The 12992-nt window shown below is 38.5% G+C and overlaps 1 protein-coding gene across 4 annotated transcripts in view; it reads right to left on the bottom strand.

Annotated features, from left to right (window-relative positions):
• The window catches only part of GPATCH8 (G-patch domain containing 8), a 93100-nt gene that overhangs the window by 25866 nt on the left and 54242 nt on the right, over nucleotides 1-12992 (bottom strand). For all 4 annotated transcript variants that reach the window (XM_066363957.1, XM_066363958.1, XM_066363959.1 and 1 more), the window contains exons 4-6: nucleotides 12797-12864; nucleotides 11703-11789; nucleotides 2813-2956 (exon numbers count right to left, since the gene is read on the bottom strand). In XM_066363957.1, coding sequence (XP_066220054.1) covers nucleotides 2813-2956; nucleotides 11703-11789; nucleotides 12797-12864 — 299 coding nt within the window. The remainder of the gene's footprint in view (nucleotides 1-2812; nucleotides 2957-11702; nucleotides 11790-12796; nucleotides 12865-12992) is intronic.

Raw genomic sequence — 12992 nt, 5'->3', positions numbered from 1 at the left:
AGAGCATCGCCCCCTAGTGGATTTGATGGGTGGATCCCGGTGAGGGTACATATGGGAGTCTGTCTCTGTCTCCCCTCCTCTCACTAAATTAAAAAAAAAAAAAAGTGAAAAAGCCTACATTTCAACCAAATAAAGAATATGCCACCAAAACCAAAATAACAAATTCATAATACATCTGTTCTTTTTTTAATACCCAAGATGGGCTTTTGATCAAGGTGGAAAAATAAGTTAACATGCATTCACATTAATTATACCAGGTAAAAAATTTTTTCCCACACCTGAATCAGATATATTCTGTATTAGTAGATAAGGCAATTCATGAATTCTCTATCAGATATCCTTAATTTTACATTTTCATTTTGTGATAATATGAGTAATAAACAAATATTTGAGATCTAGATGAGCACTTTTTACAAAATAACTGGGGAGTTAAAATGATAGTGATTTGTCTGTATGAAGTAAAGGCCAAATGATATCACAATACTATATATATTTGAAAGTTTTCATGAAAAATTATTTGACTTTGGGTGATGGGCACACAACACAATCAACAGTTCAAATACTATAGAAATGTTTATCTGAAACCTATGTATGCTTATTGATTGATGTCAACCCACTGAATTTAATTTTTTAAATAAAAATAAATAAAAGAAAGTTTTCAGTTGTCCTAATAGAGCAGGGCTTCTCAACCTCAGCACTAATGATTGACATTTTGGGCCAGATAATTCTTGGTTACAAGGAGCTTTCCTGTGCATTTTCAGATGTTTACCAGCACTCTTGGCCTCTACCCACTAGATGTCAGCAGCCCCTTCCCCCAGTTGTGATAACCAAAAATGTCTCCAGACTTTGCCAAGTATCCTCTGGAGGACAAAATCTTCCCAACTGGAGAACTACCACAAGGAAAAGTGGTAAGAGAACTGAGTCAAATCAAAGTGCACAGAGAATAAATATGTCAAATTCAAAAGAAGCAGAGTTGTACCAATTTCTACCTTTTTCAGGTTGAAAGAAATCATTAAAACATTATCATCTATCTTATTAATGTTGTCAATGTGAATTGTATTAGTTCTATATTTAATAGTAAATGTTTCACTTTGATAGAAAAAAACAGCAAGTGTACACATTACTCAAATTTGAATTACACATTTCCTGGTTTATTCTTTTCTAATTAAAACTTTACTCAGAGCCCTGGCTGGTGGCACAGTGCAGATATAGAATATAGTTCTGGAGTGCTGAAGGTCACCAGTTCAATCTGGGAGTCACTGGCTCGATCCCAAGGGCATTGGTTTGAGCCCTGGTCAGGACACATATGAGAAGCAATCAGTGGGTGCACAACTAAGTGGAACAAGAAGTTGCTGCTGCTCCCTCCACCCTCCCTGCCTCTCTCTCAAAAAACAAACAAAGCAACAAACCAAGTCACTTTACTCAAGAGACTTCTTGTCAACTAAAAACATAAACTTTCTAAATGTTCTTCTGGTCCCTAGAGTTTCTTCAGGAGTCTTTTTAACTAATTATAGAGTGCTTAATTGAAGAAATTCTCAAGAGCCCAAAAAGGGTGGTTATGTACTTAGATGTAAAATGTCTTTGTTAACGCCATTTAAAAATAACCCGGAAGTCTGAATTATATATACACTGAAAAACTTAAAACGTTGTGAATAAGTATTATTCTCTGCTACATTCTTCTTTCTTGGCAGATGATTCTTTGAAGGAGTAAGGTACTACCAATATATCTTGTTCATATATATGCTCTCTTAATTTCTCTTGTTCAAATCAAAAAGAGTTCATAATATATTAAAGTAGTGTCCTAAGTTGTGTAAAAAGTTGGAAAGCTGTCTTAAATAAAACTCTTATCAGAGAAAGAATCTTAAATTGGTTAGGTATGGTTAAATGTGGAAGAGACTGTTGCATAAAATATAATACCACAATCAGCTTGAAACTTACCCGTTAGTAAAAGTAAAGCTTAGTCAAAGCCTGCTTTTCACCTGTGCTTTGAAGTTTTTGGTTGGTTGAAAAATAAAGCAACGGTTAAAAAAAAATATTGGTTTAAGGGTCCAGCATAAGAAGGCATTCCAGCAATGCCCATAAATCTTACAAGTTTAACAAACATAACTATGTACTCCTAACAAGTTCTGCTAAAGTCACCCAAGATCAAATAGCTCAAAATTCTCTAATAAGATAAAATTGTGCTATAGATTTATAGGTTATTTTCCTCCTTCTAAAACCACCCAGGGAAATTACTGCAGCCTTCTTTAAGCCAGTAACTAGTTAGATACAAGTTTTTTTTCTAAATCAAAGATTGCAAAGAATGTGTAAATCATTTTTCAGCAAGCTCTTCAACATGTAGCATCAGAGTTTTTTGTTAAAGTTAAGATAGCATATAATTTAATTTTCCTTCTCGAGATTTAGGAAAGAGTAGCTAATAAAGCATGCACTATTCTATACAGAAGATGAAACGATCAGTCTGAATAACTGTTCAAAGCTCGACATGTCTAGAAAGGAGGATAAAGAAAAACAAAGCTCCCAGTGATTCTCAGTTGAATTACCAAATCAAATACTAATTTATAAACCACTCAAACCAAAAATTTTATGCAATGTTTATGAAGCTCACAATTCTTCATTCTACATAAAGGTTGGGAGGGGGAGGTCTATGTCAGGACTTCTGTCACTGAAAAAGAAATCAAGTCAGTCAGATGATTTCTTATCAAGACTGGCAGATACAAGAAACCAAAGACACCAAGTTTTTTGAATCCATTCAAAATTCAAATAGTTTTAAACAACAAATAATCTTACTTTTTAGTAAACAACTATTCCTCACCTGCTTGTGTGCGTGATCATATGAGTTAATATGGTTGTCAAATTCCTGATGTTTCTGGTATTGTTTATCACAGAGTTCACAGTAAAAGTTGGCTCTGAGGTCTTCCAATGCTTTGGCAATTGCCTTCTCTTTGTCAACATAATCCTGTTAAGAACCACAAAATACAAACAGAAGATGAACTTTGTAAAATTTTAAGTGTAAATAAGTAGTCTTACCTGAAGAGAGAAAAAAGGGCTTTTCATAAAATTTAGTGATATAGGCCCTGGATGGTGGCTCAGTGGATAGAGCGTCAGCCTGGCATATGAACGTTCCGGGTTCAATTCTGGTCAGGGCACACAGAAGAAGTGACCATCTGCTTCTCCCTCTTCCCCTCCCGCAGTCAGTGGCTCCACCGGTTCAAGTGTAGTCTCAGGCATTGAGGATAGCTCGGACTGTTGGCCCCAGCATCAGCCTCAGATGCTAAAATAGCTCGGTACTGGAGCATCAGCCCCAAATGGGTTGTAGGGGGCAGAGATCCCATCTGGGCATATGTGGGAGTCTGTCTATCTCCCCACCTCTCACTTAAAAAAAATGTTTAGTGGTACAAGTAAAAGCCAGGTGCCCTGACTGGGATCTACTTGGCGATTCCTATCTGGGACCAATGCTCAAATCAACTGAGCTATCTTCACTGCCTAAAGCTGATGCTCAGACCAGCCAAGCTATCCTTAGTGCCCAGGGCCAATGCTGGAACCAGTCAAGCCACTGGCTGCAGGAGGGGGAGAGAAAAAAAAAGGGGAGAGGGAGGGAAAGAGAAGCACAAGGTCACTTCTTATAGGTGCCCTGACCCAGGATTGAACCCAGGACATCTGCATGCTGGGTGGATGCTCTATCCACTGGGAACTAAGATATTCTGGCAGCTCCTACACTTACCCTTGGCTTAAAGAAACCCAAACAGTCATATATATTAAATGTAATTTTTTTTTTTTGGTGACAGAGATAGAGAGAGACAGATAGGGACAGACAGGAAGGGAGAGAGAAGTATCAATTCTTTGTTGTGACTCCTTAGTTGTTCATTGATTACTTTCTTACTGCCTTGACTGGGGGGTGGGGGGGCTTCAGCAGACCAAGTGACCCCTTGCTCAAGCTAGTGATCTTGGGCTCAAGCCAGTGACCTTGGACTTCAAGCCAGAGACCTTTGGGGCTCAAGCCAATGATCCCGCACTCAAGTCGGCAACCTTGGGATTTTGAAACTGGGTCCTTTGTGTCCCAGTCCGACACCCTATCCATTGTGCCACAGCCTGGTCAGGCTCAAATATAACTTCTATTGCACTGAAGGAACCATGCAAGGAAAAGTAAATCCTCAAGACACATTTCTTTCCTGTCCTCTCTCTCTCCATTTTTTGCTGCACTGTGTATATTTCTTGAGATGCATTATAATTTAATATTCTCCCATGTATAATCTGCTATTAAAGCCTTTCATTGAGTTTTTACACTGTCTCTTGCCCTGTACTGATAATCTCAATCCTTTTTCTTTATATATATTAAATTTGCTTCTGATATTGTACTTTTTCTCTATCCCTGGGTATTTGATCAATTCATGTGACTTTAAAATCATCAGTATGCCAGACACTTCCCAAATTTTTATCTCTTGTTGACATCAATTCCTCTCTTATAGTCCAAAATGGAATATTCTGGTGGTTATCTTTATTGGAAATAAGAAATTTCCACAGATGATGACATGACATGACAATCAAAATTGCAAACCACACAAAGAAACAAACCACTGTGAGAAAGTCAGGAGAAGCAACAAACGATAAAAACATAGTATTATAGATAATAGAAAATTTGAAAGGAATTATAAAATAAGAACATTTAGAATGTTTAAAAATAAAAATAGCAGAAATAGTAACCAAAAGGTAAAAGAGCATTATTTAAAAAAAAAAAGTAAAACAAGTCAAGCTGGAAAAAAATTAAAGAGCTATTTTAAGAATTTTAAAAAGGTGTTTGGCAAACCATGTCAACCCAATAAATTAATTATTTTTTGGGGGGGGGGAAGAGCACAGATGAACAGACAGAAAGGGAGAAAGGTGAAAAGCATCAATTCTTCATTTTGGCACCTTAATTGTTCATTGATTGCTTTCTCATATGTGCCTTAAGAGGGGCGTTCCAGCCGAGTCAGTGATCCCTTGCTCTAGCCAGTAATCTTGGGCACAGCCAGATGAACCTGTGCTCAAATCAGTGACCTCAGGGGTTTTGAACCTGGGTCCTCTGCATCCCATGCTGACGCTTTATCCACTGCGCCATAGCCTGGTCAGGCTAAGTTAAAAATTATAATAATAATCAAAAGGCATTGATTTTTAAAAAAAGTTATTGATATGTAATAAAACAGTATTTAAGTGTTAAGTGTAGAATTCAGGTGGTAGGTATATGGGTATTCACTGTATAGTTCTAATTTTTCTGTGTGCTCAACAATTTTCTTAATAAAATGTTGGGGATATATTACTAAAATGAAAAATGAAAAAATAATAAGTACATACAGCTAGAAGAGAGAGCCCTCTCTATACTATATTATTTTTAAAAAATATTTGTTTGTTTTAGAGACGGAAAATTCTGTCTCAGAATCTTTCATTGAAAAGTTCACTCTTACCCTGGCGGGTTGGCTCAGTGGTAGAGTGTCTGCTGTCCTGTGGAAGTCCCAGGCACACAGGAAGTAACCATCTGCTTCTCCACGCATTTCTTCCCCTCCTTGTTCCCCTTCCACAGCCAGATAGATAGGTTGGAGCACTAGGCCCGGGTGCCAAGGATAGCTCAGTTGGTCCGAGGGCATCAAGTCTCAGGTGGGGTTGCCAGGTGGATTCCAGTTGGGGGGTATGGGGGAGTCTGTCTCATTATCTCCCTTCCTCTCACTTAACCCTTATCTGCAATACCATCTTTATCAAGTGGCCAAATACATAAGGGGTCTGTGCCTGGGCTCTCCTTTGTGTTCCACTGATCTACCCTTGTGTCAACAGCATACTGTCTTTCTTACCACAATTTATAATAAATTTTGAAAGCTGGTAAAGAAAATCTTTCTATCTTATGCTTTGAGACTGTTGGACTATTCTTAGCCCTTTACACTTTCATACAAATTTTGGAATCAGCTTGTAAAATTCCATATAAAATCCTGTTGGGATTCTGACTTGGTTGTATTAAATATGATATATAGAAAATTTGGGTCTGACCTGTGGTGGCACAGTAGATAAAGCATCGACCTGGAAAGCTGAGGTTCCCGTTTCGAAAGCCTGGGCTTGCCCGGTCAGGCACATATGGAAGTTGATGCTTCCTGCTCCTCCCCCCTTGTGTCTCCCTTCTCTTTCTCTCTTCCCTCTCAAATGAATAAATAAAATCTTTAAAAAATATATAGAAAAATTGGGGGGAAAAGTTTTTTTATATGTTTTATTGATTTTAGAGAGAGAGGAAGGGGGTAGGGGGTGGGAGGGAGAGAGCAGGAGGCAGGGAGAGAGGAAGAGAGAGGAAGAGAGGGAGAGAGAGAAACATCGATTTGTTCCTGTACATTCCCTGACTGGGGATTGAACCAGTAACCTCTGCATGTTGGGATGAAGCTCTAGCCATCGAAACTATGTGCCCAGGGCAAAAACAAACTTCTTTATAATACTAAGTACTCTAATTCATGAACAAATTATTAAAAATTGCATTTTTTATTCATTGCTCTTTAATATCTCAATAATGTTTTAGAGTTAAGTCTTCCACATCTGTATATCTAAGTCGTTGATATACAGACACAAACAAATTTATTATTTTATATACAGCATCCTGGCTAAACTGTTAATTTGTGTAACTTATCTGTATATTCTTTTAGATATCTATATATATAATCATACCTGCAAATAAAACAATTTTGTCTCTTCCTTTCATCTCTTATATCTTTATTTATTTATTTCTAACTACCTTACTGTGCTGCTTAGGACCTCCAGCACAATATTTAATAAAAATAATAACAGCTTGGCCCTGGCCAGATGGCTCAGCAGTAGAGCATTGGCCTGGCGTGTGGAAGTCCCAGGTTCGATTCCTAGTCAGGACACACAGGAGAAGCGCCCATCTGCTTCTTCAACCTTCCTCCTCTCCTTCCTCTCTGTCTCTCTTTTCCTCCTGCAGCCAAGGCTCCATTGGAGCAAAGTTGGCCCGGGAGCTGAGGATGGCTCCATGGCCTCTGCCTCAGGAGCTAGCTAGAATGGCTCTGCCCGCAGTGAAGCACCACCCCAAATGGGCAGAGCATCACTCTCTGGTGGGCATGCCAGATGGATCCCAGTTGGGCGCATGCAGGAGTCTGCCTCCCTGCTTCTAAATTTGAAAAATACAACAATAATAATAATAATGACAGCAGACATCTTTATTACATCTCTTCATCTCAAAAGGAGAACTTTCAACTTTTTAATATTAAATATAATATCTCCTACATAGTTTCTATAGGCATTCTATCTGGTTAAAGAAAGTCTTTTCTTTATCAAGTTGGACAAAACTAATCATCATGAATGAATGCTGCATTTTAAATAATGCTTTTATATTTTTTTGCATCTATTAAGACAAATCATATTTTTTCCCTTTAATCTCTTAATGTTGCTGATTGTATAAATTGATTTCTAACATGAAGCAATCTTGCATTCCTGAGATAACTTGGACATGATATATCTTAAATTCCCCTGTTTGCTAGTGTCTTTTTTTTTATTTTTTTTTAAAGATTTTTTTTATTTATTCATTATAGAGAGGGGAGAGTGAGAGAGAGAGAGAGAGAGAGAGAGAAGGGGGGAGGAGCAGGAAGCATCAACTCCCGTATGTGCCTTGACCAGGCAAGCCCAGGGTTTTGAACCGGCAACCTCAGCGTTTCCAGGTTGATGCTTTATCCACTGCGCCACCACAGGTCAGGCCTGCTAATGTCTTAAGATGTACATTTGTATTATAAGTCAGTGTCATATAATTATTCTTTGCATACTATCCTTATCAGGATTTAGCATCATGGTGGTATTAGTTTCTCAGCAAATGAGCTCAGAGTTTTTCCTTCTTTTCAATACTCTGAAAAATCAGAAAGTTGCAGGTAAGGTGTAAAGTTATTTCTTTTAGGAATTTTAACAGAACTCAACAGTGAAATTATTGGGCTTTATGAAAAAAAATTTTAAACCACACATTCAATTTATATAATAGTTTTAAGATTATTGCCCTGGCTGAATAGCTCAGTTGGTTAAAACATCATCCTGATATGCCAAGGTTGTGGGTTCAGTTCCTGATCAGGGCACATATGAGTCAACCAATAGATGCATAAATGAGTGGAACAATAAATCAATGTTTCTTTCCCTCTCCTTCCTCTCTCTAGTATCAATCATAAAATTTTAAGAAAGTTATAAGATTATCAAAGTTTTCTATTTCTTTTTTTAAAGATTTTATTTATTCATTTTACAGAGAGAGGAGGGGAAGCGAGCAATATCAACTCATACTTGCTACACTTTAGTTGTTCACTATTTGCTTGCTGTATGTGCCTTGACTGGGCAAGCACAGGGCTTCAAACCAGCAACCTCAGTGTTCCAGTACAATGCTCTATCCACTGTGCCACCACAGGTCAGGCTGAAGTTTTTTATTTCTTTCTGAATCTATTTTAACAATTTATAAAGAAAATGTTTCACTTAAACCTAGTTTTACATTTAGTGGCATGAAGTTGTTTTAGTGTCTGCTACATCTGAAAATAATACCCTTTTTTCATTATTGATACTGATTTTCTATGTTTTTTCTTAATTTCACCACAAGTACATTAAAGAACTAAGTTTTGGCTTTGTTGTATGTTTGTTTTCTGTTTTGTTCATTTCTATTCATTCTTTAGTTTATTCTGCTATTCTATTTCCTGAATTTATCTCCCGCTGCTCTTTTTTCCTAACATAAGCATTAAGAATATGTATTTGCTACCAAACACCACATTGCTTTAGCTTATACTGTAAGTTTTGATATGTAGTGTTTATATCTTTCAGTCTAAAATATTTTCCAATTATCACTTTGTTTTATTCTTTCACTGACAGGTTATATAAAAATGTATTTCTTAATTTACAAACAGGAATTTTTCTATTTTAACTGTTTTGTGGTTTGATAACTTGATTTCAGTTTTTGAAATTTGTTAATACTTTATGACACAATATATAATAAAATTTTCTTTCGTTCCTTTTAGCTGGAGTTTGTTTATTGTGTTATTCAAATCTTCTAAATATCTATGCTGATATTTTCCCTCTACTACTTTTATCATTCACTAATAAAGTATATTAAAATCTCCCACAACTGTGGTGATTATAACATTTCTCCTTGTAGTTCTGTCAGTTTTTGCTTTACATACTTTTTATGGTAGAACACATTAAAAAAACATAAATCCCTGCCCTGGCCAGATAGCTTTGTTGGTCAGAGAATCATCCTGAAGCACAGAGGTTGTTGGTTCGGTCCCTGGTCAGGGCACATACAGGAACAGATCGATGTTCCTGCCTCTCTCTCTCCCTCTTCCCTTTTCTCTCTAAAATCAATAAAATAAATATAATAAATAAATAAATCCCTTTCTCTCTTCTCATTTTAAGTATCGTGAGAAAGTAAGTTTACACACACACACAAGGTGTCCGTAAAGTCATGGTGCACTTTTGACCGGTCACAGGAAAGCAACAAAAGACGATAGAAATGTGAAATCTGCACCAAATAAAAGGAAAACCCTCCCAGTTTCTGTAGGATGATGTGGCAGCATGTGCGCATGCGCAGATGATGACGTAACACAGTGTATACAGTGGAGCAGCCCACGGCCATGCCAGTCGAGATGTGGGCGGTACACAGGAAAGTTCAGTGTGTTCTGTGGCTCGTTAAATTCGAATCCGTGACCAAAGTGCAACGTGAATATAGGCATGTTTATAACAAAGTGCCACCACATAGGAATAACATTACTCAGTGGGATAATCAGTTGAAGGAAACTGGCAGTTTGGTGGAGAAACCCCGCTCTGGTAGGCCATCAGTTAGTGACGAGTCTGTAGAGGCTATACGGGATAGCTAGCTAAGGAGCCCTAAAAAATCTGTGCGTGAGCCCACATTGAACTGCACTGAATAGGTATGAAACTGGGAGAGTTTTCCTTTTATTTGGTGCAGATTTCACATTTCTATCGTCTTTTGTTGCTTTCCTGTGACCGGTCAAAAGTGCACCATGACTTTACGGACACACTGTAGTTGCGTTCCTTTATTTGTGCATTAATTGCTTCTCATATGTGCCTTGACATGGGGGTGTGTGTGCCTCAAGCCAAGTCAGTGACCCCTTGCTGAAACCAGTAACCTCAGGGTTTCAAACCTGGGTAAACACTATTTACTGTGCCACCAATGGTCAGGCTGTTTACTATTCTTAAAACACCCCATCCATTAAAAAACAAAAAAGTTTACCAATAGGTATCAAACTCTCAAAGGACTTTTTTAAATTGTTACTTTTTTTTTTTTTTTTTAGAGAGAGAGAGAGACAGAAAGAGGAATAGAGGGACAGATAGGGACAGAAAGGCAGGAAGGGAGAGAGATGAGAAGCATCAATTCTTTGTTGTGGCACTTTTGTAGTTCATTAATTGCTTTCTCATATGTGCCATGATCCAGGGGCTGCAGAAGAGTGAGTGACCCCTGGTTCAAGCCAGTGACCACAGGATATCTATGATCCCACCCTCAAGCCAGATGAGCCTGCGCTCAAGCCGGTGACCTCGGGGTTTTGAACCTGGGTCCTCTGCGTCTTAGTACAATGCTCTATCCACTGCGCCACTGCCTGGTCAGGCTAACTGTTACTTTTTTAAAAATATTTTATTTATTGGTTTTACGGGGGGGGGGGGGGAGACAGTGGGGAGCAGCAAGAAGTAGAGTTGCTTCAGTTTCGTTGTTCATTGCTAGCTTGTTGCTTGTGTGTGTACCCTGACCAGGCAAGCCCAGGGTTTCAAACTGGTGACGACTTCAGCATTCCAGGTTGACAGTCTAACCCCTGCACCACCACAGGTCAAGCCAAAGAACTCTTAACAATTTTTACCGCTATTAATACCTACTGTGTACCAGGCATTGTGTTTTCAAGCACTAATGCAATCTTCCCAACAAATGTATAAAGTGGGTATTATTATCTCTATAGTTTTATTTTTAATTTGATTTTAGAAGGAGAGGGAGGGAGGGAGGAAACAAGGGAAGAAGGGAAAGAGGGAGGGAGAACGAGAGACAAAGAAACATTGATTTGTTGTTCCACTTATTTATGTATTCATTGGCTGAGTCTTGCATGTGCCCTGACCCGATATTGAACCAACAATCCTGGCGTATGGGGATAACACTCTAACCAACTGTACCACCCAGCCAAGGCTCTACAGTTTTTGTTTGTTTTTTTGTTTGTTTGTTTTTTACAGAGCCAGAGAGAGAGCCAGAGAGAGGAATAGACAGGGACAAACAAAAACGAAGAGATGAGAAGCATCATTAGTTTTCTGTTGCACGTTGCAACACCTTAGTTCATTGATTGCTTTCTCATATGTGCCTTGACCGTGGGCCTTCAGCAGACCGAGTAACCCCTTGCTCGAGCCAGCGACCTTGGGTCCAAGCTGGTGAGCTTTTGCTCAAACCAGATGAGCCCGCGCTCAAGCTAGCGACCTTGGGGTCTCGAACCTGGGTCCTCTGCATCCTAGTCCGACGCTCTATCCACTGCGCCACCACCTGGTCATGCCAAGGTTCTACAGTTTTTACAAAGGCAATAAATAGGAAAGTTCAGAAACTTGAGATCTACTACTTGAGATCTAATCACCACCAAATGTCAAACAAATGCTGCTAACAGAGGTCCTTTTCACTGAAACTTATTTCGTTCAGTGTGAGCACCCCACAGGCAAGAAAGGCTTCATTTAAGTACCTTGTACTTCTGTCTCAATTCTTCCGTGTCTTCTTTTTCCACTTCTAGGACACGGCGCCGTTCGGTAGCATCTTCGGCATAATCGAGCTTAACAAAAATAGGTACAATTAGTCTTAATTCCTAAAATGTCCCCAATTAGCTAATAAAAGTCAACTGCACACCTGCAGTACTGTATGAAAATAAAATACTCTGTATTTTGCTCAGCAATCTTGTTTTATTGTCAACTGACAAAGAAAATGGCAAGCGGAAAAGTTCATTAATCCTCTCATGCTGGTGTTTCTAAAAGGCATATTAAAAAAAAAATGGTAACAGACTTTAATTCAATGTTTAATGCCAAAGAGTTAGGGGTAAACAGAGAAAGTATTTTAGGCAATGAAAAGCTATCACAGATAACAGCTGTACACATCTCTATAGGGACAAAGCTTCGATGACAGCAAATATTTTAAGAGTTAAGCAACAGTGCCTACTGAAACGAGCACCAGGGTCTGAGTTTAAGTCTTATCTTGCCCTTTGGCATAACCCTTTGCAAACCATTCAATTTATTTATGCCTCAGTTAAAATAGGGTTATAACTTGCCACCTATCTGCCTCAAAGGCAGTATTAAATAAAAAAAAATATATATATATTTTTAAATTTCCAAAGAAAAATATTAAAACTATATTCTATTTAATAAATGTATTCTTGCACTGGCATGAGTTTAGAATCAATATACTTTTATTTATTTATTTATTTTTGGTGACAGAGTCAGATAGAGGGACAGATAGGGACAGACAGGAAGAAAGAAAGATGAGAAGCACCAATTCTTCGTTGTGACACCTAAGTTGTTCATTGATTGTTTTCTCATATGTGCCTTGACTGGTGGGCTACAGCAGACCAAGTGACTCCTTGCTTGAGCTAGCGACCTTGGGCTCAAGCTGGTGAGCCTTGCTCAAACCAGATGAGCCTGTGCTCAAGCTGGCGACCGTGGGGTCTCGAACCTGGGTCTTCCACGTCCCAGTCTGACACTCTATCCACTGCGCCACCACCTGGTTAGGCTAGAATCAATATAATTTTAAATGTCCCATAAAACAAGTGAGTTAATGAGATCAATTTACCTCCATTTCCATGCGACCCATGCCCATGACATCATACTTGACAACAATCGGAATGGGATCTGTTCTCCCTGTAACAGGAACACATAATCAAGGTAAGATGCGAAGCTAAACCAACAGCTCACTTTACACATTGGGTTTGGGTGGTTAGAGATCTTGCCTTGGAGTGCAGAGACCAGAAAGCTACAGTGAACCAAAC

The sequence above is a fragment of the Saccopteryx leptura genome, chromosome 2 (genome assembly GCF_036850995.1).
Source record: "Saccopteryx leptura isolate mSacLep1 chromosome 2, mSacLep1_pri_phased_curated, whole genome shotgun sequence".
Lineage (NCBI taxonomy): Eukaryota > Metazoa > Chordata > Mammalia > Chiroptera > Emballonuridae > Saccopteryx > Saccopteryx leptura.
Note: the sequence above shows the minus strand (reverse complement) of the source record. Positions and strands in the feature narration are given on the sequence as shown.